Source organism: Vicia villosa, linkage group LG2 (assembly GCF_029867415.1).
Source record: "Vicia villosa cultivar HV-30 ecotype Madison, WI linkage group LG2, Vvil1.0, whole genome shotgun sequence".
Taxonomy (NCBI): domain Eukaryota; kingdom Viridiplantae; phylum Streptophyta; class Magnoliopsida; order Fabales; family Fabaceae; genus Vicia; species Vicia villosa.
In genome coordinates this window covers 195260161-195287656 of record NC_081181.1, presented here as the reverse complement: position 1 = coordinate 195287656, position 27496 = coordinate 195260161, and the positions used below count along the sequence as shown (strand labels likewise).

The following is a 27496-nucleotide window of genomic DNA, read 5'->3' as shown; positions in this document are numbered from 1 at the left end:
GTGCATCTCGGGATGGCTCTTCTAATACCGCTCAAGTCAGACTCTTCTTTGATGTTGTTATCAACTTTCATCCAAAGACAGAAGACTTTCCTGAGTTGTAGGAAGATATGCTCAACTTCTATGTTGAGTTTCTTGACCGAATGTTGTATTTTTTAATTTTTGTAGTCATTTCCTCTTTGGAAATTCTACTTTGTATTTGCTAGGAATGTTTTTCATCTTGTTAAACATAGGAACCTTTTGTAATATCTTTTGATTATCAATGAAAAGTTTCTTTGTGTTTTACATTCCAGTAAATGTTTTATTTGTCGTATCTGAATCTTTTTAAATATTCTTTTTGATGTTATGACAAAAAGGGGGAGAAGATAAATGATAAATGATTTGATTAATCTATCAGTTGCTGGGTAAAGGCTCCCACACATTCACTAACAAGAACTGCAAGTTCTATATGGTTTGAGTGTTTTGCAGGTACAGAGAAGTGAAGTTAATCTTCAGAAGCAAACACTAGAAGCAAAACCATGGAAACTGAAGCAAGCTGAGTGCTGTCAAGCTTCAGAGATCAGAAGCAAGAAAGAAGAATGAATCAGAAGCACTGATAATAGAATTTGAATATCATTGTCTATCCTGTTCTGACAAAATTCTATTTGCTCTGATACATATAATGTTATGGCTCTGATACATTATTTGCTCTGATACATTATTTCAGCCTATATGGCTCTGATACATATAATGTGTTCAAACATACATTTTATGTTCTAACTCGTTCATGCTGACTTTTGTCGTTTAGTTTTTGTTCTGTAACATTTCAGGATGTAGAGATGCTCTGATGATGCTCTGGTACATTCAACAATGTTCTGATACAAATCTAGCATGAAGTGATGATTAGTAGACATTCAAAGTTCTGAAGCTATCCGAGGGAAGCAGAAATCAGAAGATGTGAATGTTCTAAAAGATCCAGAAAATTCAAGTTCTGAAGCTGTCCTGAATGGAAGCAGAAGTCAGAAGCTGTGAATGTTCTGAAGATCAAAGAAATTCAAGTTCTGAAGCTGTCCTGAATGGAAGCAGAAGTCAGAAGCTGTGAATGTTCTGAAGATCAAAGAAATTCAAGTTCTGAAGCTGTCCAATGGAAGCAGAAGTCAGAAGCTATGAATTCTCTGAAGGCAGAAGCTTATATGATCGTCTCTACCGAAATAATCAGGGAAGTCTTTTATCAAAGTTCTTCGAGTATTTATTTCAGGGGGAGATTATTTATCTCAGGGGGAGATTGTTAATCTCAGGGGGAGACATATTCATATGCTTATGCTATAGCTGTGTATTTTGTCTTTTGCCGTCTACTCTTTCTGATCGCAAATTCATATCATTTATATATGTTTTTGTCATCATCAAAAAGGGGGAGATTGTTAGAACAAGATTTGTTCTTATCAATTATCTTAGTTTTGATGATAACAATAATATGAATTTTGCTTAAGATAATATGGTACTCTAATACAATGCAATTTCCCTTTCAGGAAATATATATATAAAGAGTACGCATAATTCAGCGCTCAGAAGTTGTATCTCAAATGGTTCAGCATGCAACATCAGAACATGGTCTGGCAAGACATCAGAAGATGGTCGAAGCAGAATCAGAACATGGGTCTATGGAAGCATCAGAAGAACATGAGATCAGAAGCACTGAAGATCAGAAGATGGTATCACGCTCAGAAGCACTTCAAGGTCAGAAGATCAGAAGATGCTATGCACCAAGCTGTTTTGACTCTGATGATATTCAAACGTAGTATTCACAAACATCAGATCAGAAGGAAGTACAGGTGGCAGACTACGCTGACTGACAAAAGGAACGTTAAAAGCTACTAAAGGCTACGTCAGTAGACACAGCGTGAACAAGGCTCGAGGTAGTTGACAAAAGCGTATAACATTAAGTGCAATGCTGTACGGAACACGCAAAGCATTAAATGCATTCAACGGTCATCTTCTCAACGCCTATAAATATGAAGTTCTGATGAGAAGCAAGGTTACCAATTCTTAACAACTCTGAACGAAAAGAAACTTGTTGAAACGCTATTCAATCAAAGCTCAGAATCTTCATCAAAGCTCACTACATTGCTGTTGTAATATTTTAGTGAGATTAAGCTTAAACGTTAAGAGAAATATCACAGTTGTGATTATCGCTTTTAAGAAGCATTTGTAATACTCTTAGAATTACATTAAGTTGTAAGGAACTAGAGTGATCAGTGTGATCAGTATACTCTAGGAAGTCTTAGCAGTTGGCTGAGCAGTTTGTAACTAGAGTGATCGTGTTGATCAGAATACTCTAGGAAAGTCTTAGGAGTGAACTAAGCCTAGAGTGATCGTGTTGATCAGTAGACTCTAGAAAAGTCTTAGAGGGTATCTAAGCAGTTGTTCCTGGAGTGATCAGTGTGTGATCAGAAGACTCTGGAAGACTTAGTTGCGGACTAAGTGGAAAACCATTGTAATCCGTGCGATTAGTGGATTAAATCCTCAGTTGGGGTAAATCATCTCTGCGGGGGTGGACTGGAGTAGCTTCGTTAACAGCGAACCAGGATAAAAATAATTGTGCAATTTATTTTTATCGTCCAAGATTTAAAGTCACACTTATTCAATCCCCCCCTTTCTAAGTGTTTTTCTATCCTTCAGTAGCCTTTAATAGCTTTTAACGTTCCTTTTGTCAGTCAGCGTAGCTTGCCACTTGTACTTTCTTCTGATCTGATGTTTGTGAATACAACGTTTGAATATCATCAGAGTCAAACAGCTTGGTGCAAAGCATCTTCTGATCTTCTGACCTTGAAGTGCTTCTGAGCGTGATACCATCAGAACTTCAGTGCTTCTGTTCTCTTGTTCTTCTGATGCTTCCATAGACCCATGTTCTGATTCTGCTTCGACCATCTTCTGATGTCTTGCCAGACCATGTTCTGATGTTGCATGCTGAACCCTTTGAGACAAAGCTTCTGAGCGCTGAATTATGCGTACTCTTTATATATTTCCTGAAAGGGAAATTGCATTGGATTAGAGTACCATATAATCTTAAGCAAAATTCATATTATTGTTATCATCAAAACTAAGATAATTGATCAGAACAAATCTTGTTCTAACACTCTAGGGACTTCTTGTTCAATTTGTTCCCCATTTCTAGGAGTTTCAACTACTCTAACATTCGACCCTTGTGGAGTCGAAAGGTTTGGTTGTGGGGGCGCTCCAAAGAAATCTGCTATTCTGGCCATTTGTCTAGCCAATATTTCATAACTTTGGTTCGTATTGTTTATCATGGGAGTAAAAACAGTTCCCATTTGTTGAGTAAGGGCATTCACCATTTCATGGTTAGTTTCGTCTATTTGTTGTCGAATTGACAACATTGACGTAGTACTTAAAGATGGCAAACCTGGTTATTGTAACCTATGCCCATAGGTCGACCCCCTGGATTTGATGTGCTTGTTGCCATCATGCCGTCGGAGTACAATGAAGGATTAGTGTGTAAACTGTTGAAAGTATTTTTGGGTAAATATTTTCGGTAATATATCGTATCCACAGGGATTGGTTAATATCACTGCCGTTCTATAGTTGTTTATTTTGAGTTAGGAAAATTGAGTTGGTTTGTTTTATGATTCTAATAATATCAAAAGTAAACAATAAATTAAAAGCGAGTAATGAACTGTTGTTAACGATTAGAGAAATATGTTGAACCTTAGGGTTCATCAACCTATTCCTATACAATTATCAATTAATTCACAATTGAACAATCTTTTGAATCATTATCTTCACTTATCCTCAAATAAGATTCCATGTCTGCAAATCAAATTAGATAACTTTTACCGGTATGAGATTCGATCTCTCCAAATATCAATATCGATAATAGTAATTAAGAACGATAATTATGAAAACTCAATCCCAATTCCATCTCTGCGAATTGGTATTGAATCAATATAGTAACCTAGGGCAAAAGTTAAATCCTTTCTTTCGATCAAAGATTCAACGATAATTTAAGAATAAAAACAAGATTTCTTATTGATAATGAATTCAAACAATTGTTCACAGGAATTAATTAATGGTATTGTATATTCATAGGTTAACTACTACCTTAGATTCAACACAAGGGGTTTAGCTCTCCATAGACATGAAGAACACACAAAGATTAATGGAAGAATTCATCTTCATCAAAGGAATGTCTTCGCTTGATAGAGAATTGGTCTTCAAGTGATGATTGTGGCTGCACCTTCAGATTGTTCTCCTAATTTCGCTCTCCACAAAGTTCTTTTTCTCTTGGAAGCTAGGGCTTTTAAATATAAGTTTTGGGCTTTTAACGCCGAGGCCGCGGCGCGGCATCGGACTGGCGCGGCGCGCTTCAAAACAGAGATATTTTCGCGGCGCGCTCTAGAAAGTCTCGCGGCGCGCCCTTTGCAAAATTCATCTTTTTCTTCTGCCTTTGAGACTTCCAGCTCTCTTTCCTCCTCATGTTCTTCTCAAGCTTCAATTCAGCTCTAAACCTGCAACAATAACACCCACAAGTGATTCGATTTGCTTTACGCACGAACTAAATTTGTTCAGTTCAATTCTTAATAAAAACCTATGGATTTATCACAATTTGCATTAGTTTAGAGAAGAAATCACTTATATTAACACATGAATTTACCATTAATTTACTCCTAACATAAACCTTGCATCATAGACGTAGGCATTCCAAACTGAGGGTTAAAACCTGGTGGAGGTATCATTCCATGAAACGGCGGTCGTAATGGGTTAAACGGTGACCGTACATTCATTGGTGATGATACCAATGTTGCTGCCGTCGATCCACCAATATTTGTTGTTCTAACTGGGGATGAATTTGCGGCACTTTGTGATGTTGTTCCGGTTAGAACAACACCTTGGTTTCCAGAAAGGTCAGAATCATTTGCATTAACTTCAGACATGTTAGTTAATTTTCGACCACTTCTTAGAATCATACATAACTAATGCACTAACAAATATAAAACAAACAGCAATTGAAGAGTCCCACTGGGCGTGCCAATTTGTTTACCCAGAAATATGGTAAACAAGCGCTAGTTTCCTTTTTAAAGGTTACTTTTGCGGAATCAACTAAAATATTCCAGGACTAATTGCTTTAATTTGTTTATTACGTGTATCTAGTCTGTATTAAATGCAGCAAGAACTTTAAAGTAAAAGTAAATACTGAAATTAAAGGCTTTTAAAATAACTAAAAGCAATAGAAAGCAGTAAATGTGCACTGAAAATGAAATATGACATAAAATGATTGCAATAAATTAGACTGGTACGCATACGTACATTCCAAAGTTGCACTCGTCACTCATTTTGCACAGAGATTTGAGTTTACTTGTGTTTTGTAGAAAATGCGGACCCCTAAACTGTCCCTATGGAACTTGCTTAAATAGTAAAAATAAAATAACTACTACTAACGGTCGACTGATTATCAGTCAACACGTGTCTTCGACATGCAAGATCTTCAACTGTGAGACCTCCACGCGTCCTGTGAAAACTGCCAGAAAACTGCTTGAAACTGCCTCTTAACTTCTGATACCTTCCGACTTCAGGGCTATACTTAAACAAAACGTCTAAGTTTTTTCTGTTTGTTCTAGTCGAACATGCATATTGACTAATTCTAGACGAACCTTGGCAATGATGATTTATAGATAGTCGAACGTCAGCTTTGACTAAACAAAACCTTTTAGTCAGACTTTTCTCTTTAGATTCTTTAATAATCTCACCTGCTTCAGGAATTATTTACCATTATTTAATAAGTCGAAATCCTAGGGTAACAGGCCGACTATATGAAAATCAAGAAAATTTTGTGAAAATTCATGATGCACTTGTTCCATCACTTACCGGTATCGCTCCGGTTTCGAAGTGGATGTCATTCCCCGAGATGGGTCATCTAATAGCAAGTGCATATGATATGGTGTGCGTCGATTTGACGAGGTTTGAACTAAGTGAGACTTTCTTTCCACTTCATAGTCGACCGCCGTTGGACGCGTCGGGCCGCATCATATGCATCGGGTATCTACGATCGCGGCACTTCGTCCAAGTGTTTTTGAAACCGGGGTGTCCTATACCGGCTACTTCTTGTCAATGGACGACACATCGTTCAAATGAGGCGGAGACTTGGCCGGATCCGTTCGTTTCGAGAATGGCGGAGTTTGAAGAAATGATGAGCAAAGAGCGCGAGCAAAATAGAGAGCGGTCGAAGAACGTACCTATTTTGGACTTAGGATCCACCGATTGGTTCGGTGAATTTTAGTTTGTTCCGGATCGTTTTTGTTTGTAATGATCATTTTTGTATGTATTGTTGTTTATCATGTAAAATCGGACCGATTCAATACATATATAATATAAGTATGTTTTATGTCATCATTGTGTAATTTAAGTCTATTTTGAATTCCATTTGTCCAATTTACACAACACACTAAGCAATCAACAAAATGCAAAATTTATGTCTGTTTCTGCATAGTTCGGAAATGAACTTCCGAAATATGCTTGTGTGCCTCCTATTTTCGGAAGTTCATTTCCGAAAAGTCCCCTAAGGCATGATAAGGTTTGTTGGGCCATCATTGCTCCAATAAGTCTATAAATACAACACACTCTTCTTCATCCTCTTCACACCACAAAACACAAATGACACAAACCTACCCCCACCTAGCATTCGTCTACTTTGAAACCGGCTACCCGATGTCGTTCCAATTTCGCTTCTCGCACGACACGCCGTTTGCGGAGTTGATAACGTCGCTCAACACGCTTTTGCGCTATCCCGAGAATCGAAAGGTTGTCAAGCTCGAGTACCGCTCGCCATCGCTTAACGACGAGGGAGTCATTGAATTCACACCTTTTGAGATCAAGAACGACGAAGATTTAGCGGTTATGTGGACAACGTTCGACCGATTTTCTTCGAAGGGCCCGATCGAGTTGGACGCGAAACTTCAAAGATCGGAGGACGACGTTATCAAAATGTTGACTCATCCCCACCTACCCGTGTTTAATAATATGTAACTTTAATCTTATGTAATGTGATCGATGTAATCTTCACCCGATTAAATAAAGCGAATCGTTCTTGTTTTTCATCTTTCTTCTGTCCAGACAATATTTCGGAAGTACATTTCCGAATTCCTCAAGGGGGGTGAATTCGGAGATGAACTTCCGAAAACACCACATTTTATGAAAAATAACTTTATTTCGGAGATGCATCTCCGAAATTAATATTTTATATTAAAAAAAACACTTTTTCAGAGATACATTTCCGAAAACAACTTTTTTTTCAAAAAAAGTACAGTTTCGGAAATGAACTTCCGTAACTAGGGGTATTTTGGTAAATTCACCGGGTATGTGTCCGGGCTCGCTGGGCTGTAGCTCCGCCATGCATGCATGATATGTCAGGTATAATCCTTTAATTAATAACAAGTTTCATTTCACTCATTGGTTTTTTGTAATTTTATACTTGATTTTTCAAAATTAATTTTTTAGAAGAGCTCTTACATTACATTTATGTATTAATTAATAACTAGAATTTTTCTTTACCCACCTCCCTATGGGGGTCACCCCCAGCGAAAACCCAAAACTGCCCCTGCTTCGGAGATGCATCTCCGAAGTTTTTTTTTTTTTGAATTTTTTTTTACTTCGGAAATGCATCTCCGAAAACACCAAAAAAGTGGTGTTTTCGAAGATACATTTCCGAAGTCAAAAAAATTCAAAAACCGTGAATATTTTCGGAAGTTCATTTCCGAAAATATTGCTGCATATACAAATTTCCCTCCTTCACTATTTCATCATTTTTCTCCAAAAATTCCCCAAACCCTCTCCAAAACCCAATCAATCTCCATCCATTTTTCGTCCTAAAATCAAGTTTCAAACCGTTGATCACGTTAAAGGGAGCATAAAAAGCTACGATTTCAGATAAACATCTCTCATTTCATCCCCTATTTCTCTACATTGATTCAACAAATTTATGCTGAAACTGATATGGTTCGAAAGTTCATTTCCGAAATATATTACCTAACAAATTTCGGAAATGAACTTCCGAAATATGCCCTGGCAGTTAAAAAAAATTGTTTTGGCCAACTTTTGCTAATTTTTTCATTTGTTAGGTATGGTGCATCCGGACAACAATGTGCAAGACAATGACGCAGTAGTTCCGGCAATTGTCAACGTTAATAACGATCCGGTTATCGAAGTTAATCCTATGATCAATGCGGTTGATGTTAGGCAAGAATTTACAAATGATCGGAGCTTCGGTAGTCGCGAACAATTGATTGAGTGGGTTCGGAATGAAGCTAGTAAACTTGGATTTGGAATTGTTATTTTAAGGTCGGACAACGGAAATAGTAGGCGGAAAGCTTTCGTTGATTTGAATTGCGAACGGGGTGGGAGTTATGCACAATCAAACCGGCTTCTAAAACACGAAGACACGGGATCGAGAAAGTGCGGGTGTCCTTTTAAGTTGCGTGCTAATCGGAGGGTTGATGATTTGTGGCGCTTAACCGTAATTTGTGGAATTCATAATCATGCCTTGGATGTCAAGTTACACGGACATCCAATGGCGTGTCGTTTGTCCCGCGAAGAGAGGAATGTGATATCGGACTTAACGATATTCAAAGTGGCGCCTCGCAACATACTTGCCGATTTGAAGCGTAAGAAACCGGATAGCGTTTCAAATATCAAACAAGTTTACAATGAACGACACAATCTCAAAGTTTTGAATATGGGCCCTCGGTCGGAAATGCAACAACTTTTGAAACTACTAGGCGATAACAAATATGTTTCAAGCTTCCGAACCTCCGAGGACAAAGTTACGGTGCGTGATATTTTTTGGACTCATCCCGAAAGTATCAAATTATTCAACACATTTCCAACCGTTCTAGTCATGGATTCGACGTACAAGACAAACAAATATAGGCTTCCTCTTCTAGAGATAGTCGGTGTGACCTCGACGGACAAGACTTATTCGGTCGGGTTTGCTTTTTTGGAGTGTGAAAAAGAAGACAACTTTACATGGGCCTTGGGAATTTGCAAGTCTTTGTTAGTTGATCAAGAGGTTATGCCAAACGTCATTGTCACCGACCGGGACAATGCTTTGATGAATGCAGTTGATACCGTAATCCCGACATCGACCGCGTTACTTTGTCGGTATCACATAACTTGCTATGTGAGAAGTAAGTTGAAACCCGCGGTTGGGACAAAAGATAGGCCGGATGAAAACGGTAAAGTTATCAAAGTCGGTGTTGTGGTTGAGAGGATAATGGCGGCATGGAGGGAAATTTTGGATGCACACTCCAAACAGGTGTATACCGAGAAATTGGTACACTTTAGGTCTTTGTGTGGTTCCATTAAGACATTTTGTCATTACGTCGAATCCACCATTCTTGACAAAGTTAGAGAAAAAGTCGTGTGCGCTTGGACAAATCGAGTTAGACATCTTGGTTGCACCACGACTAACCGAGTTGAATCCACACATGCGGTCTTCAAGAGGTGGTTGGGTGATAGCAAGGGAGATTTGTGTCGGGGATGGGACACCGTCAACCAAATGCTCCAAAATCAACACAATGAAATTCAAACATCGTTCGGTCGAAGCAAGACGGTTATGGAACACCGGTATAAGGGCCAAATTCTATTCTCCTAATTGATTTACAACATATCCCGGACGGGTTTGAATTTTTTGTTTCATGAAGAGAAACGGTCGGAGACCACGGGCCCGAATAGTTCTTTATGTGGGTGTAACATTAGAACTACATACGGCCTTCCATGTGCTTGTATACTTTCAAAAAAGAAGAAGTTGAATTCACCAATACGCATGGATGAGGTAGCCGACCTTTGGAAGAAACTTCGTTTTGATGATTTTGACCCGCCGAAGGAAAATGACTCCAAAATCACCATCTCCGACGAGTTGGAAGTGATAATGGAGAAGTTTGCTAAAGCGGATGACTCCACCAAAATGCACATAAAAGAACAATTGCGGAAAATTGCATTTCCGGAGACCACCGATTTGAAACCGCCATCTCAACCGGTTAAAACAAAAGGTGCACCGAAAAAGTCCAAAGTTACACAAGAAGACACATCAACAAAACGATCTCCATCCTACTTTGAACATGTTGATCCATCATTCCCGGATTCACCGACACCGAAGTCCAAGTGTAGTGGTAACAAAGGAGCCCGTATTTCGAAGCCACCTCGCACACCGCCGATCAAAAAATCACCGATTGTCTACATTGATGAGATGCCACTTTTTATGCACAAATATATCGATAACATCGTTGATGTTGGAGGCGACGGCAATTGTGGATATCGGGCCGTTGTGGGTTTACTCGGTAAAGGGGAAAATAATCACACTTTAGTCCGACGGGAACTCATTGCGGAGTTGACTTCGTATCGGGACATCTACGGCCGACTATATGAAAATCAAGAAAAGTTTGCGAAAATTCATGATGCACTTGTTCCATCACTTACCGGTATCGCTCCGGTTTCGAAGTGGATGTCACTCCCTGAGATGGGTCATCTAATAGCAAGTGCATATCATATGGTGTGCGTCGATTTGACGAGGTTTGGACTAAGTGAGACTTTCTTTCCACTTCATAGTCGACCGCCGTTGGACGCGTCGGGCCGCATCATATGCATCGGGTATCTACGATCGCGACACTTCGTCCAAGTGTTTTTGAAACCGGGGTGTCCTATACCGGCTACTTCTTGTCAATGGACGGCACATCGTTCAAATGAGGCGGAGACTTGGCCGGATCCGTTTGTTTCGAGAATGGCGGAGTTTGAAGAAATGATGAGCAAAGAGCGCGAGCAAAATAGAGAGCGGTCGAAGAACGTACCTATTTTGGACTTAGGATCCACCGATTGGTTCGGTGAATTTTAGTTTGTTCCGGATCGTTTTTGTTTGTAATGATCATTTTTGTATGTATTGTTGTTTATCATGTAGAATCGGACCGGTTCAATACATATATAATATAAGTATGTTTTATGTCATCATTGTGTAATTTAAGTCTATTTTGAATTCCATTTGTCCAATTTACACAACACACTAAGCAATCAACAAAATGGAAAATTTATGTTTGTTTCTGCATAATTCGGAAATGAACTTCCGAAATATGCTTGTCTGCCTCCTATTTTCGGAAGTTCATTTCCGAAAAGTCCCCTGAGGCAGGATAAGGTTTGTTGGGCCATCAATGCTCCAATAAGTCTATAAATACAACACACTCTTCTTCATCCTCTTCACACCACAAAACACAAATGACACAAACCTACCCCCACCTAGCATTCGTCTACTTTGAAACCGGCTACCCGATGCCGTTCCAATTTCGCTTCTCGCGCGACACGCCGTTTGCGGAGTTGATAACGTCGCTCAACACGCTTTTGCGCTATCCCGAGAATCGAAAGGTTGTCAAGCTCGAGTACCGCTCGCCATCGCTTAACGACGAGGGAGCCATTGAATTCACACCTTTTGAGATCAAGAACGACGAAGATTTAGCGGTTATGTGGACAACGTTCGACCGATTTTCTTCGAAGGGCCCGATCGAGTTGGACGCGAAACTTCAAAGATCGGCGGACGACGTTATCAAAATGTTGACTCATCCCCACCTACCCGTGTTTAACAATATGTAACTTTAATCTTATGTAACGTGATCGATGTAATCTTCACCCGATTAAATAAAGCGAATCGTTCTTGTTTTTCATCTTTCTTCTGTCCAGACAATATTTCGGAAGTACATTTCCGAATTCCTCAAGGGGGGTGAATTCGGAGATGAACTTCCGAAAACACCACATTTTCTGAAAAATAACTTTATTTCGGAGATGCATCTCCGAAATCAATATTTTATATTAAAAAAAACACTTTTTCGGAGATACATTTCCGAAAATAACTTTTTTTTCAAAAAAAGTACGGTTTCGAAAATGAACTTCCGAAACTAGGGGTATTTTGGTAAATTCACCGGGTATGTGTCCGGGCTCGCTGGGCTGTAGCTCCGCCATGCATGCATGATATGTCAGGTATAATCCTATAATTAATAACAAGTTTCATTTCACTCATTGTTTTTTTGTAATTTTATACTTGATTTTTTGTAATTTTAAACAATTGTCTAATTACTTAAGGCTACGTGTTCCGGTATGACAATTTTATTTTGAATTTTCAAAAAACAAATGTATTTGATACGACAAGTTTTGTCAATTCAGACCACGGTTTTTAATTGTTTTGAAAACTCATTTAAAAATATTTTTTTAACCATAACACTCTTTAAAGATATCCCGTCTTAATAATCCATCCAATCGGAACACTTTCAAAAAAGTGTTTCGGTATGACAAATTTTTTTTAAAATTTTTAAAATATGAATGATATTCAACCGAAGCACTTTCAAAAAGTGTTCTAGTATGATAATTTAATAAAAAAAAAAAAAAAAGGAAGAAATGAGAGAAATAAACTTTTAGATAAGAGTATTTTGGTCCCAAAAAATCAATTTAGGGATAGAGAGACAATTGCGGGAATAAATTTTTACTTATATAGTCCAAACAAACACTATATAATGACTACTTGTGGGCTGGTGGGACTCTTGAATATAATAGGCCTTTAGCCCAAAAACATTTTCTTAAAATTTATATTTAATAATTTCAAAATGGATTTATTTATAAATAAATTATTTAAATTAATTAAAAAATGCTAATAAATTAATTATGCTAGTCACTAATGACATGTAACTAAAATAATTTTTTTAATCATCAATAACTATGAAAATTTCAAATGAGATAAAATTTATGGAACAGAAAGCTCACTTTTAAAATGGAAGGAATAAAACTTAAAATACTTGAAAATAGTGAGACTAAAAGTACATTTGCAATTCGTGGCTTCTTATTTATGTGCGATAATGGACAACAAACTCATACAAAACTGTATATAGTATACAATTTAAACCATGAAAAAAGCTACCCAAAACTGAGATAAAATAATGATATTCACGATGCAATAAATATATCTTATCATTTTCATCTTAAACATTTACTTTTTTTTGAATTTTTATCGTAAATTCCATATGAATTTCTCTTGTGCTCAGCCAAGAATAGCAATAAATCCTTGTTATTTTCTCTTTCTAAATGAGAATAGGCTTTCACAACATAGCTGAACTCTTGTCCATACATGTATAATGCACATGCTGCTTTGTACGTGAGCAAACGTAAATCACCAGTTTTGATATTTGACTCAAACTTGCTATTGCTGAAATATTTTGTTTGCCACCACCGACAGCGAAGATTCCAAGATTTTGCTGATATACCCTCTGTAAATATTTTTGGGGTTTCGCGAGAGGAATGTTGCAGGCCCTGTACTTTATCCTTTTGAATGGAGCATGTAGACAAGATGTCTTCTTCATGGAGAGACAGTTTAGAAAAACATATAGCTAGCACCTTCCATGTATTGTGCTCGGCGTCTGTAGCATCCAAATGTAAAGCAATCATTTCCAGAAGAGATTCAAGACTATAGTCTCCTGCAACATATCAGAAGAAATCAAATAATGACAGGAACGGTGTGATTGGTCTATTAGTCGAGAGTTTTTAGTTAATTAGGATTAGTAAGAGAGGTATAAAAGTTATTCAATTTATTTAAAAGATATTGTTATGAATGAAGATACCTTCTTGGTGCATCGTTATAAGTTTTGCTAAAGAATCACAACAGGTTGGATCCTTCTTTAATATATCCTCATAACAACTTTGAATCAAGAGAGAGTTGTTTCGATCAAAATGCTCCAAGAGAATCACTCGTAATCTGCAAACAAATGCATCAGTAACTTCATAACCCTCGCAAAAAAGCATTATGAGTAAATCACCACAACTTGCTTATCTCAAATTGCTGGTTTAATGACTATATGCATACATGTTTAAGTAGTTAGTTGACGGAGAAACAATAATGGGTTTTAGATAGAGAAGAGAGGAAGAATAAAGATTAAAATATGATTATGATTTGATATTAAAAAAAAAAAACATGGAGCCATACTTACTGGGATACAAAACTCTTAATCCTAGTTGAATAGGGAAACCAAGCATAATAAAAACAATAACAAGGAAACTGCTAAGATATTTGAATTGGTATGTTGTGGTTTAGTTTTCTCAGTCTAGTTAGGATTTTTCAGCAACAGTAAGGGTTGACCCTTTGTCCTTGAAGAACCAAGTTAGAATCTCATTACTACCATGTCCTTATAATGAAACAGGACAAAAATTAGGAGGTGACCAAAAAGCAGGAATCATGACTGATTTCTGCTTTCATAAACCAATCCTTCTACTTTCTGATCACGATTCCTGTTTTCATAAACCAATCCTTCCAAGTTTGGTCACCATCTCCAAATTTGCCGATCAGGAAGTAGAAGAATTGATAAGTCAGCACAGTCATGAATCAGAATCGAGGGGGAATCAACCCACCTAAAAGAAGTTTGGTCATCTTCTCCAAATTCACTGATCAGAAAGTAGAAGAATTGATTAGTCAGCACAATCATGAATCAGAATCGAGGGAGAATCAACCCACCTAAAATCAAACAAAAGTAGAGATAAAATTCTCTCTGATTCTCATCCTAAGTATATTAATCTTTATGTTTTCATATCTAATAGGGAAATTTGTTAGATACTGCACCAAACATACTCTCATTTGTCTTGCATAGAAATTCTATAAAGGAAGCTCTAAATGTTCCAAAGTGGAAGGAAGTTATGTCCGAGGAGATGAAAGTGCTTGAGAAGAATATAATTTAGAATGTCTTGACATTACGAGCTGAGAAGAGAACTGTAAGTATTTACAGTAAAGTACAACTCTTATGGTTCAGTAGAAAGATACAACACAAAGTTGGTAGTTAACAGTGTACTCAGACATACGGCATACGGTTCTAAATAAAAATTGGGATCAAAAGAGTGCAAATTGAAAAGGCCTCTTTATGGATTGAAGTAGTCTCCACTCTCCAAGAGATTGGTTCAAAAATTTTACTCAGTCACTAAAAAAATAGAGATGCACTCAAGGGCAATCAGATCGCACTATATTCATTAAGTGTAATTCTAGTGAGAAAACGATTGTTCTGATCATTTATGTCAATGATATAGTTCTTACTGGAGATGATGTGACAAATAGAGAAACTAAAGAGAAACCTGACAACAAAGTTTAAGATCAAAGACCTGGGGTTTCTAAAGTAATTCCTTGACATGTGAGTAGCTAGACCAAAGAAAGGAATAGTAATGTCCCTTGATCTTTAACAAGAAATAAGTATGACAGGATGAAGATCAACTGATACTCCCATGGATCCAAATTCAAAACTTTGAGAAAAAGAGGACATGCATGTTGACACGACAAGAAGATACCAGAAGTTACTAGGAAAATTGATTTTCTTGGAACATATGAAACCTAATATTGCCATCTCTATCAGCATTGTCAGACAATTATTGCATGCCTCTAATGAAAAACACCTTGAGGATGTCCATAGAATTTTGAGATTTTTTCAAGGAAAAAAAAGTGATGAGAACGTGGTTATATTTACTGATGCAGATTGGGCAGGATTCACTTGTTACATTTAAAGTCTATTTCACGTTATTTTTCTTATATGTGAAGAAACTTGGTAACGTAAAGAAGAAGCAATGAGTAGTTACTCGAAGCAGTGTAGAGGCTGAGTTTAGAGCATTGGTCCAAAGAATTTATGAGGTTCTTTGGATTCAATTCATCGAGCTCTAAAGGAGTTAAGAATGTTGGCGGAACTTCCATCGAAGTTATATTGTAACAACAAGACCTCAATAAGCATAGCCCACTATTCAGTTCAACATGGTTGAACAAAGCATACTAAAATCGACTGTCACGAGTTTCGAGTATATGATAAGCAAGTTGGGCATGATTGATATCTATGCACCAACAGGAGGGGGTGTTGAAATATTTTATCATTATTAGTTTGATAATACTTGATTTTACATTTTTTTTATTTCAAATCTTTAAACCACTCCTTAATGTATTGAGTGTCTTTATATACTTTCTCCTATAAAGGGAGGATCTTACGTTTTATTTCAATTCATCGATTTGATTTTAAGTTTTTTTTGCAATGATATACAGCTATGCAATTGCGCTATAGTTGCTATTTAATAACACTAATATCACAATCATTGTATTTAAATTATGAGATTAATATCTATGTACTGATTGTAAAACAAAAATTACGCATACATTCAATCAAATTGCTCTCTGATACCACTTATTTTAAGTTAGTTACAAAAACATCTCAACAAATATCTATTTGACAGGATTTGATTGGATACATGTGTAAAAAAACTTACAACCACCGAGTCTTATTCCACTAAGTGTAAAAAAAGCTTACATGATATATTAATCTCTTATTGTATATGCATATTATATCATGTAAATAAGGATAGTATCTCTTATATTTATTTTTGTAATTATTAATTAGGCCAATATAAAGTTGATTCCACACGCTTTTTCCATATATCTCTTTCATGTTCTCTTTCAACAATGAGCAAGGAATGTGTACCTAATTGGGAGTACAGGATATGAATTATCGCATTGTTGCTCAAGCAGAGTTAAAGCATCATTAACTTGACCTCCAATCAGCAGCAGCTGTCACAAGAAAATAAAGTGAAGCAATTGTTGATGTATCAAAATAACTCCATGAAGAAAACAATTACTATCAAATATATTGTTTCAAGCAGATGCAAAAATTATGCATGTGTATGTGCGCATAAAGAAAAGGAAACTTAGTGCAGAGTTGCAGAGTACATTAAGTTATTTTGTGCAAGTTTAGAAGGAAAATTGATTTCAAAAAACCCAAGCCACGATATTTTCATACTATGTTTGTACACATGGATATAGAAGAAAAGATCAAATAGTAACAGCGCTCAAAGGACCAAATATCCCAATTCCCAACAGCTTAAACATGGTGAAGAAAAGACAAAATAGTAACAATGCCTCAAATTTTATTTAACTCTCTCTTACTTATTTCTCTCTTCTCACTTTCTTTCTGCAACAAATCAACACCCTAACAGTGAAATCAAAGTTAAATTTTGTTTTATTTTGGGGTTATGTAACATTGTAACTACTAACTCATGATAACTTCTACCGTTTTAAACCACCTTTTTAGTATATTGAACATGTGCCAATACGAAATGCCAAAAGCAGTTAAATGGTTTCAAAATAAATTGAAATGTATGCTCCATACCTGTATTAATGGAAGCAATGCTGCTGATGCAAAGGATGTTGAGTTAAGAGCTAGTTGAAAATACTCTACTGCATTTTTATAGTTTTCATTGAATTGATTTCGGTGCATGATCATGAATTCCAACAAACCATTAACATTCTCAAAACGCAAGGGCAGCAACCACAAATCAAGTCTCCCTAAATAAATGCATAAGATCAATATTAAAGTCACAGGTAATCTGAATAAAATATACTGCGAGATTATAAATGCTGATTGATGTGCAATATTTAGGCTGTGAGCCTAATCAGAGGTTGCTTTAATATAGCAATCGCGAGCAAAAGAAAATCAAAACTAGCCTTATCAAAAACTAGTATGCAAAACAAAATCAATATTTTCAATCTGAGAGAGAAAAAACTCAGTAGGACAAACTCAATAAACAAGCATAAGTGCATGCACAATCTCATACAGATCTGCAGCCACATGAAAGAAATAATATTCTGTTAACAATTAATCAGAATATAAAAAGCTTACCAAGAGCATTCAAGATTTCTTGTGTATGACCTCCGCTGTTAGAAAAAGGATCTCCTGTTACTTGATTTTCATCAGAACCCAAGTAAAAATCTCGTGGCTGAAAGATTTGACGCGGTTTTTCTCTTTTATGGTTAGCTTTAACATTCATGGGAACAATCATATCATTACTAGGGCCAACATCCTTAGACATTTGCCTATTATTCATGACAGATGAATCTGAGTAGCATTGGGTTTGGGAGTCTGTCATGTGCGACTCAACTGTATTACGCCACTCTGACTGTCTAACTTTGTTGCTGAATGAAGTTCCCTCCATACGTGAGTTCTCTTGACCGTCAACTTGATCTAAATCTCTCCACTGAAATTCTTCGGGAATAGAAGAATACCACCGCTCATAGAATGTCAAACCCAACGTTATCTTTGAAACGGGATCAATATCAGCTTTCTCTTGCTCAATGCTAAGGATAAAAACAATAAGACAAAATAAACAAGAGAGATACGGCAAAGGGATAAGATGGAGGAAAAAACTAGTAGCGAGTAAGGAACCAATTTATTTTTGAAGTAAAAGAAAATATCATAAATGATGAACAAAATGCACTATAAATGGAAAGTTTGCAGTTGAAAAACATGTCAAAGGAATTTAAATCATATTTCAGTTGAGTTTCCGTTTCTCAAAAGAATTATAGTGCAGTGATATCAAATATCGGCCATGGCGAAGCTATGGCGGATATACATGGCAGCTTTTATACTCACCGCAATGGTAAACATCGGCCAATATTGTGATTCTTTCCACCATAATCCTCTATAATGCCGCCGCAAAGCAGCTGGTATGGATGGATTTTGGCTCTCCGCAATGGGCCGCCATCGACTGTTATCTTGAAATTGACACTTTAATTAGCCACTACGTTCATTCCAAGGCTTCTTGTACATGTTGATCCTGATGGTAGATTATAGTGAAATATGAATTGTGACTCTCAGAATACTAGAAGTTTTATGCTCCCTCCATGTATTGGTGGTACCCTAGTGGATCTTATGTGGCGGACAAAAATATAGTATTTTAGGTGAGGTGATTGTGTAAGCTAATCCATCCACAAATTTTTAGTATATTGACCCATCTCAATTTCATCCTCTTAAGCACTAGGGCACTATCATTGGCTTCTCTGAAACATTGACTTTATGCTCATGTGTCTTAACTCTTTTTTTATTTGGTTTCTCTAGTATCATAAGTTATACTTAGTCGGTATTTCATAACGAGTAGTTGAGTACCATACATATTCTTAATAATTAAGGTGTTATTCCTAAATGTCTTGAGAATTAGAATACTAATGGCGATAATCATTAATATTTCAACCATTATGAGCAATATAAGTTTTCCAGAACAATTTATAACCCCGTCTATAAGAATATAACCGTAAAGGCATAACCAGCTGACAACATTATCTAACAATGGCAGGTTTTGAAATGATACAATCCTCAGCATCATGATGCAACATATAGTTCTCCACAGAGGCAGAGGACTGAAAAAAGACAACCTAAGGCTAGTGGTACCACAAACTCCTACCACGGGTAGGCTCAATCAGAGTCGGATCTATTTGAGTTTATTGTAAGTAACCTTACTTGCATTTTGCAAGTTGCAAGACACTGGTGTCATGTCTAAAACCTACAGGCAATTACTGCGCCAAGGCTCCCCTACAGGTAAAGGGCTAAGCATTAGAATTTAATATAACATACCATTCAGAAAGCTGATATGCCGTCTCAGCATCGCCTTGCATAAGATTGAACAACATGTGCTCCAAATGAACTGCACCTCTACTCTGCTTTCCAAGTAAAAATACACAAAAAAAAATTAGAATGCTTAACAATCAACCTAACAGAATCAATTCGTAATACTAATAATTCTTCAATTGCAAGGGTGGGGTGTTTCTGAAATATACCTCTACTTCCCAAGTCTTCGTCGATCGACACTTCAATGATCCAATCTTCTTCGACCAAAGGTCGTAGATCATCATCCGATTCATAGAACGGTATCCCACATGCTTAAGAAGCTCTAGTAAAGTCTACACATAGACCAGCAGCATACATTCTATAATCAGTATATCAGTAATGAAAGAAATTACAGCAAAAACAACAAAGGGGAAATAAAATAAGGCATTACCCAATACTTGAAACGATTCTTCGAGATAGAACTATCCTTAAGAGTTCCTTTCAAGTAAACACTAATAACACCACTAGCTCCAACCCAATCCTGTTGATTAACGAGCTTACGAAGCAGGTACTGCAATCTCCGACGATGTTCGGATCTTAAAGGTTCAGGAGAGAGTCCGAGAACGTAGGAAGGTTTCGTTAGCGATAATCGGATTCGCATCTCCTTCTTTTTGCGCGCAGAGAGCTGGCTAGTGTCGTCGTGCGTGTAGTTCTTTCTCTTGCCGAGGCGGGCGGATTTCTTTGGTGTGGCGTCGATGTCATTGTCGTTGTAGGGATCGTGTGGTATTACGTCCAATGTATCTACTTCCATTGTTAATGGAAGAAGATGAAGTTTGCTGCGAGAAATTTTAGACAGAAGAAAAAAAGTAAAGGTACTAGGGTTAGCTTCTTTTTGTTACTATAGTGCTCCATGGACTTATAATTAGAATGGGCCTTAACGGGACAATTACGTTAATTTTTATAAGGGAATTTCTTATTTCAACCCATGTTTTTCTTATGTGCCACGAAATTTCTTAAATATTTTTTATAATCAGAAATATATTTTTGATGCATATCAAAATTTGATAAATTATACATTAGAATTGAAATTTAATTTCTGGTTTTGACCCGGATAAGTAATTCTGATTTTTGTGCTACATAGAAATCAGAAAAACATTATTGAATAACTCCAATATTACAAACTCAAAATACAATTCATAACATAAACATAGGAAATATATTAAGGATTTTAACATAAATTAAACATTACAAATCAACGTCCACGTAGATGTTGAAACATCATGATAATATCATCGACCGATCTTGAAATAGTCACATCTAGCTCGATCGAAACTTTCTCCTCAAAACTGGTAAAAGTATTCCACATAGCTTGTATATCAGCGTCGTTCTTGAGCTCACGGTTGATGAACACAAGCTTCCCATATTTGTCAACAGATGGCGAGCGGTACTCGATCTTCACAACTTTGCGATTGTCGTCATAAGGTACAAGTTTTTGCAATATTTCACACACATCTTCAATTGGGGTGTACTTGGCGAACTTAAATTCGCGTGATGGTGTAACGCTGATAAAGTGGACAACTCCAACATACCATTTGATGTTCATTTCTGGTTTTTGGTGTTGTGGTATGAAACAATATGACAAGTGAGGTTATTTATAGTAGTTGGAGGCAAACATGAACCATACAAATCATATCCCTCTGTCAGAGTTGAAAACATAATTACACTTCCGATTTTATATAAATTGGAACTGGAAATATATTTCCGGTTAGACTCCTAGGAGTGAAAAACTAGAAACAGAACAGAAACAATAACTCATTCAAAAAACCTCATCCATTCAAATATTGTATTTTGGTCAAACTACAAAAATGGATATATTTTCACAGTATAATACATGAACAAAATAACATTTACAATAAAATGATACCTAACTACTTAAATGAGACTAAAAAATTGTCGCCGACCAAATCCACCGGTGGCACCCATTTTGTCTTTTCTATACTTTTTTCTATTTCAATTTTGTTCAACTTGTTGTGTTCTTGCATCCTTTCAATGAATTGGTCCGGCCAGGCAGGGGCGGACATATGTAGAGGCTTGGTGTGGCTAAAGCCTCACTAGATTTTTTTTAATGTATATATATAGAGATTAAGAGACAGAAGAAGAAACAAAATTAAAACTCTCACACCTAAACAATATACTACATGTCTCATGCCTATATCATAGTAGATGGCGGCGGAACCGTAACTCACACATAAAAGTAAAGAGAATTTCTTTGTCCACCTCCCAACCTTCTAGGTCACCTCTGGTGAAAAACAATATATACCCCTGACTTCGGAAATGCATTTCCGAAATGCAAGAAAAAGGTGTTTTCGGAGATGCATCTCCGAAAGCGCCTTTTTTTTTTTCAAAATTTGTCTTATTTCGGAAATGCATTTCCGAAAACACCATTTCGGAAGTTCATTTCCGAAATACTGCGCGTTTTGCAGATTTAGCAAAACAGCCCCCCTCCCCCATTCATTTTACCCTAATCTTCTTCCAAACTCAGCTTCTCTTCTAGTTTTCTGCAAAAGCAAGTGTGAAGTATCAGAGATTGCCAAAATCTTCTTCCAATCTCAACCTAAATCATCTCAAACTCTATTAGTGGTAAGTTTATCAATTTTTTTCAATTTTTAGATCCATTATTCATATCTCTATTAGGGTGTTTAGAAATTGCAAAAATCACATTAATGTAGGTTGGTACTGCTATTTAGATTGTTTACAATGAATAAAAGTAGTTTTGATTTAGGGTTTTGGGGTCTGCCATGGAAGTTGCAGAAAACTTCATCGCAAGGGTGTTTCGGAAGTTCATTTCCGAAAACACCTCCATTCCCAGTTTCGGAAATGAACTTCCGAAGTGTATCAGAAATGCAAATTTTTTTAGTTTTTTCTGTTGTCTCGCATATTAATCGATTTCAATTGTTTTCAGGAACATGTCAGGCAACCAAGCACGCATCAGACAGGGTAGAGAGACCCAGACTGCGTCGGCTAGACGCGAGCGGGCGGCGGCAAAGCTGGCGTCGACGTATGGACGGGGGCAGGGCCGGGGACGACGTGTGCGAGTTCCCGTGGAGATGGACGAGGGTACCTCTACATCTGGATCGAGGAGTCGTCTGGCTCGGGTATCTTCTTCCCGCCAGCGAGAGGAGGAGGAGGCGGAGGAGGAGGAGGCAGTGACATACCACGAGGCGGAGGAGGTACCGGATGTTGACCCTCCACACGGGGAGGAGGAGGAGCAGGAGGAGGAGGGCTACCCGGGAGGGCCCAGTGACACTTCTGTGCTGCTTACCTACCACGAGCACGTCGCTCGGCGTATCTGGGAGGGAGAGGTATTTTTTAGAATTTGCCCGACTATATTATTTAACTATTTATAATTTAGCCGTTTATTCAATATTTTCTTAACGGTCTATTTAACATACTTTTTTATTTGTTTTTTTGTAACAGGAGAGAGAGCCTTTGAAAATGGTGAACCACTCCCAGAAGGTTTTCAGTCTGTTTAAACCAACTGCTGAGTGGTTTAACGACGCGGTGAGAGCTTCAGGGCTTAATGGGCTCTGCATGACGGGGTATACCACCATCAGCCACGACATGCAGGGGGCCTTTGTGGAGCGGTGCACAGGGAGACGTCTTCTTTCCACTTACCGGTTGGGGAGATAACGATCACCTTGCATGATGTGCAGTGTCTTCTCCACCTGCCGATCAGGGGGGGCGCTGTTGCACCACTCCCGGATCCAGAGGATCGAAGCTAGTGAGTGGATGGCGCTTTATTTGGGTATGGAGCCCGAAGTTGCTGACTATGAGTGCATCACCACATTTGGGCCTCATATCCGGTTCACCACACTGAGCACTTAATTCGAGCACCACCTGGTGGCGGCGGCCGAAGCCGAGGATGCGGGTGACGACCTATTTACACATTATCACTGTGGTTGCACTCTCCGATGCTGGTACATGTTTGTGGTAGGCGCTGCAATCTTTGTGGACAAGAGTGCAAGGTACGTCGATGTGACCTACCTCCGCTACTTCATGGACTTGACTACCGTTCACTAGTGGAACTGGGGGGCAGCTACTCTGGCATACCTATACTAGAAGCTGAGTGAGGCCTCCAACTAGAGGACGAGGCAGTTGACCGGATCCTGCACACTACTTACAGTACGTTTCATTTTAATTGTTTCGTATTTATTTATGTTTCGTATTTATTTTTAATACATTATCGTGTTTGTGTTTCAGAGCTGAATCATCTCTTACTTCTCCCGCATCCACAGCTTCCACATTGATCCTGAGTACGATGATGCCATGCCCAGGGCCGCCAGATACGTTTTCCAAAGGGGGAACAATGCAGTGGAACGAAATCGTGGGTACCTCGACCGCACGATGCACGATGACGTCACTTGGAGGCCATTCAGCGACTACACTCATGTTGCCCCCTTTGACGACATATCTTTATATTCTGGCTGGTTGGCATGCGGGACCAGCACCATGGTGCGGTATCTCCCTGAGCGGTGCATGCAATAGTTTGAGTATGTGCAAATGATACCCAGGTCACCTTTTGAGGCTGCTCCCGTCACGGTGACCCGAGTGCAGCTCACTGGCATATTTGAGGATTGGGAGCGTCATGTGGTACCGGAGGAGTATCGTCGCATTCAGGTCACCCAGGACTGGCACAGTGTGGAGGGGTATGTCACTTGGTTCTATCGGGTGTCACATCCTCTGCTGAGACCCGACGCTCCCGGCGCTCCTAGGCCAGCACACGAGGAGATCCTGGAGAACCAGTAGGCCAAGGATGACCACGTCATTGATCTCCTGCCGATCTGCCAGCGGATAGAGATGCTTGGGCGGGACGCGTTGGATCGAGGTGTCGTTCATCAGGGCAATCCAGAGTGTCGCTACCGCGAAAATTAACAGAGTCGCCACTAACATATTTATCCTGTAAAGGAAGGGAATGCCAGCAAACCACAAAACAAAACAACGGTCTCACGACCAGAGAAAAAGGGTAAGGGAGTCGGTTACGCGAGGGGAAGGTGTTAGCACCCCTCGCGCCCATCGTACTCGATGGTATCCACGCTAGTGTCTAAATATATGGGTGTGTAACAAATCTACGCTAATTTGGACTAAAATGAATGCAGAATGTAGGGAAAATAAAGGATTGTGCTCGCACGGGCCCTACCCCGCTGCCTACGTATCTGTTTTGCAGAATCAGAGCTACCGTAGCTCGGTTAACTAATTTCTGTTTGTTTTGTGTTTTTTAGGTGAACGAGTTACATTCACACTTCGTTACTCGACCTTTGGAGACTTATGCTTGGGAATGGAGCGAAAATAACAAGTTCTTAGAAAAAGAAAATCAAAGAGTGTGGTTTGTGTTTTAAAAGATGCATGAGGAAAACCTAAGCTAAAGGGGGAAAGCTTGCTACCTAATATTATCATACAAAGGGTACAAGTCTAAACTAAACTAACGACCTATAGGGAAAAGGGAAAGCACACAATAATATCACACAAACGAGCTCCGCTCGTAAAGCAAACAAAACCAACGGTACTGACCGAATGGTAGAAAAGCGGTCCCGTCATAGCCAAGGGGAGCGAATCACCCGAGTCAACCAAGCATTAGACCTCGCGAAAATGATCGGGCCATAGACAAGAGGAGCGGGTCCCTCTCAGCAACCAAGCCGTCACGGATCGTAAAGGAAAACGGTGCGTGCGTACACCGAGCATCAACGTCGAGCGACGCGAGCTATAGGAAAGGCGGGGGTCCGGTTACATGAACCCTTTTCCTGACATACTCGATAACAAGATCTTGTGCAGGTTCGGAAGCGAGCCACGCGTAGCGTGCGCATACTGAACGGACTCGATGAGACTGGGCGGGGGTTGATTGATAACCCTTTTCGCGTGCCTTCCATGAGGACTTAACGGTGTGCCATATAGGACTTATTACACCGTGACTCCCTGCCGTAAAGCACAAATGTAAACACACCAAAAAAAACAGAGCCTCTTTCGAGGACTTGGCCAAATGAATGTCTAAGTCCTACTTCTCATGTTATAGGATGCTGCGGAAAGCGATGAAGTGCGGGAAGAAGTAAAATGAAACAGACTCAATACCAAACGGATGATGATCCGTAAACTAAAGTGAAGCAAAGCGAAGAAACTAGGATCCCGCGAGCGAGCTAGCAAAGCAAAAGCAAATAGTCAGCACACCGATTAGCCATGAAAGCACACAAGAGTCGACATGCGCGTCGAGCACAATCACAATACACCTGCAAGAGGAACAAGCAAACCAAACAAGCAGATATAAAGTAATAGAAGCGTGTCTCCAAGACGAGAACACGATGCGAGTGAATGAAATCGTGTTCCACAAGTAAAGCGGAACACTCAAGCAATAAGCGCCGGTTGGTGACTATCCAAAAGCCTTGCACACTAGCACACAAGTTAGAGATAACAAAACATCGCAATCGGAATTGCGTTATTGCATTCTAATCTAAAAGAAAATGAATAACTAATGCAAACATGAAATGAACAACAAAATGTCAAGGGGAAAACAAAGATGAATAAACCACAATCAATCAATGCCAATCATCTCACAAGATAGCACGTTTCACAAGCTTTCCAACGATATAAAGAACGCGCAAATCGGAGTTACGAGTAAAAAGATATGAAAGATTGAAGTTAGGAAGTAAAGGAAGCAAAAATAGGTCGACCTACCTTCGATCTAGGTCGACCTAACAGGTCCATAAACGAAAGAAACAGCTCCAGGTCGACCTAAACACACCCTGGGTCGACCTAACAGTGCCATAATCAAAAATGAAGGTTTTAGGTCGACCTAAACTCATCCCGGGTCGACCTAACAGTGCCAGAATCAACAATGAAGGTTTTAGATCGACCTAAACTCATCCAGGGTCGACCTAACAGTGCCAAATGCCGAAAATTGAATTTTCTCGCGAGGAAACATGATGCCATTCTTCATGAATGTTCAGCATACAAACAAATATCAAATATGCAATGCTATGAGTCAAGAGCAAACACATTGTGCCATAAGTAGGATTCAAATCATGCATGAGAATTAACATCACACAATATGCAAACAATCGTCGCAACATGAGCATGAATTAGCAATTATGAGCATCGAAAGCAAGATCAAGCATTCACAATTAATCTATGACTTCACATATCAATTAGTGCAAAATTTAAACACCATGTGAACAAACATTTCATGCTTTGGCAAATGTAAACAATAACAACGAGTCGACACGCGACATGCCAACAAAACATGAACAAGTATGGTGCAAGTGACGAAGAGAGATTTCTAGCAATTCTAGATTTGCCTATTATCACCAAGTAACAACAATTAAGGCTCAATAACAATAAATCTCCATGAATTCTCACTCAAAGATCTCAATTAAGCATTCTGAAGGATAGAAAAACACTTAGAAAGGGGGGGTTTGAATAAGTGTAGCTTTAAAAACTTGACAGATAAAAATAAATTGCACAGTTATTTTTATCCTGGTTCGTTGTTAACTAAACTACTCCAGTCCACCCCCGTAGAGATGATTTACCTCAACTGAGGATTTAATCCACTAATCGCACGGATTACAATGGTTCTCCACTTAGTCAGCAACTAAGTCTTCCAGAGTCTTCTGATCACACACTGATCACTCCAGGAACAACTGCTTAGATACCCTCTAAGACTTTTCTAGAGTATACTGATCCACACGATCACTCTAGTTACAACCTGCTTAGATAACCTCTAAGACTTCCTAGAGTATTCTGATCCACACGATCACTCTAGTTCCTTACAACTTAATGTAATCAGTTCTAAGAGTATTACAAATGCTTCTTAAAAGCTATAATCACAAACTGTGATATTTCTCTTAACGTTTAAGCTTAATCTCACTAATATATTACAACAGCAATGTAGTGAGCTTTGATGAAGATGAAGATTCTGAGCTTTGAATTTGAACAGAGTTTCAGCAAGTTAATAGGCGTTGTTTTGTTCAGGATCGTTAGAATTAATTAACCTTTCTTCTCATCAGAACTTCATATTTATAGGCGTTGGAGAAGATGACCGTTGAGTGCAT

General features: G+C 38.5%; 2 protein-coding genes across 2 annotated transcripts; both read right to left on the bottom strand.

The window, feature by feature from the left end:
• Nucleotides 1-12834: 12834 nt before the first annotated feature.
• Nucleotides 12835-20299, bottom strand: LOC131653446 (uncharacterized). The gene is made up of 8 exons (XM_058923584.1): nucleotides 19852-20299; nucleotides 19631-19753; nucleotides 19428-19510; nucleotides 17700-18154; nucleotides 17190-17365; nucleotides 16506-16591; nucleotides 13632-13765; nucleotides 12835-13487 (listed from the first exon to the last, which is right to left on the bottom strand). Exons 1-8 carry the CDS (start codon nucleotides 20209-20211, stop codon nucleotides 12991-12993), a joined length of 1914 nt encoding a protein of 637 aa, XP_058779567.1. The 5' UTR covers nucleotides 20212-20299; the 3' UTR covers nucleotides 12835-12990.
• Nucleotides 20300-20652: 353 nt separating this feature from the next.
• On the bottom strand, nucleotides 20653-21003 carry LOC131651008 (uncharacterized). Its single transcript, XM_058920697.1, has one exon. The coding sequence runs from the start codon at nucleotides 21001-21003 to the stop codon at nucleotides 20653-20655; it is 351 nt and encodes a 116-aa protein (XP_058776680.1).
• Between the last annotated feature and the right edge of the window lie 6493 nt (nucleotides 21004-27496).

Coding starts and splice junctions, on each gene's coding strand:
- LOC131653446 (XM_058923584.1), bottom strand. CDS start 20,211: ATGGAAGTAGATACATTGGACGTAATACCACACGATCCCTACAACGAC. Junction 19,511..19,630: donor CGAAGACTTGGGAAGTAGAG/GTATATTTCAGA, acceptor CTTGGAAAGCAG/AGTAGAGGTGCAGTTCATTT. Junction 16,592..17,189: donor CATTGCTTCCATTAATACAG/GTATGGAGCATA, acceptor TTCTTGTGACAG/CTGCTGCTGATTGGAGGTCA.
- LOC131651008 (XM_058920697.1), bottom strand. CDS start 21,003: ATGAACATCAAATGGTATGTTGGAGTTGTCCACTTTATCAGCGTTACA.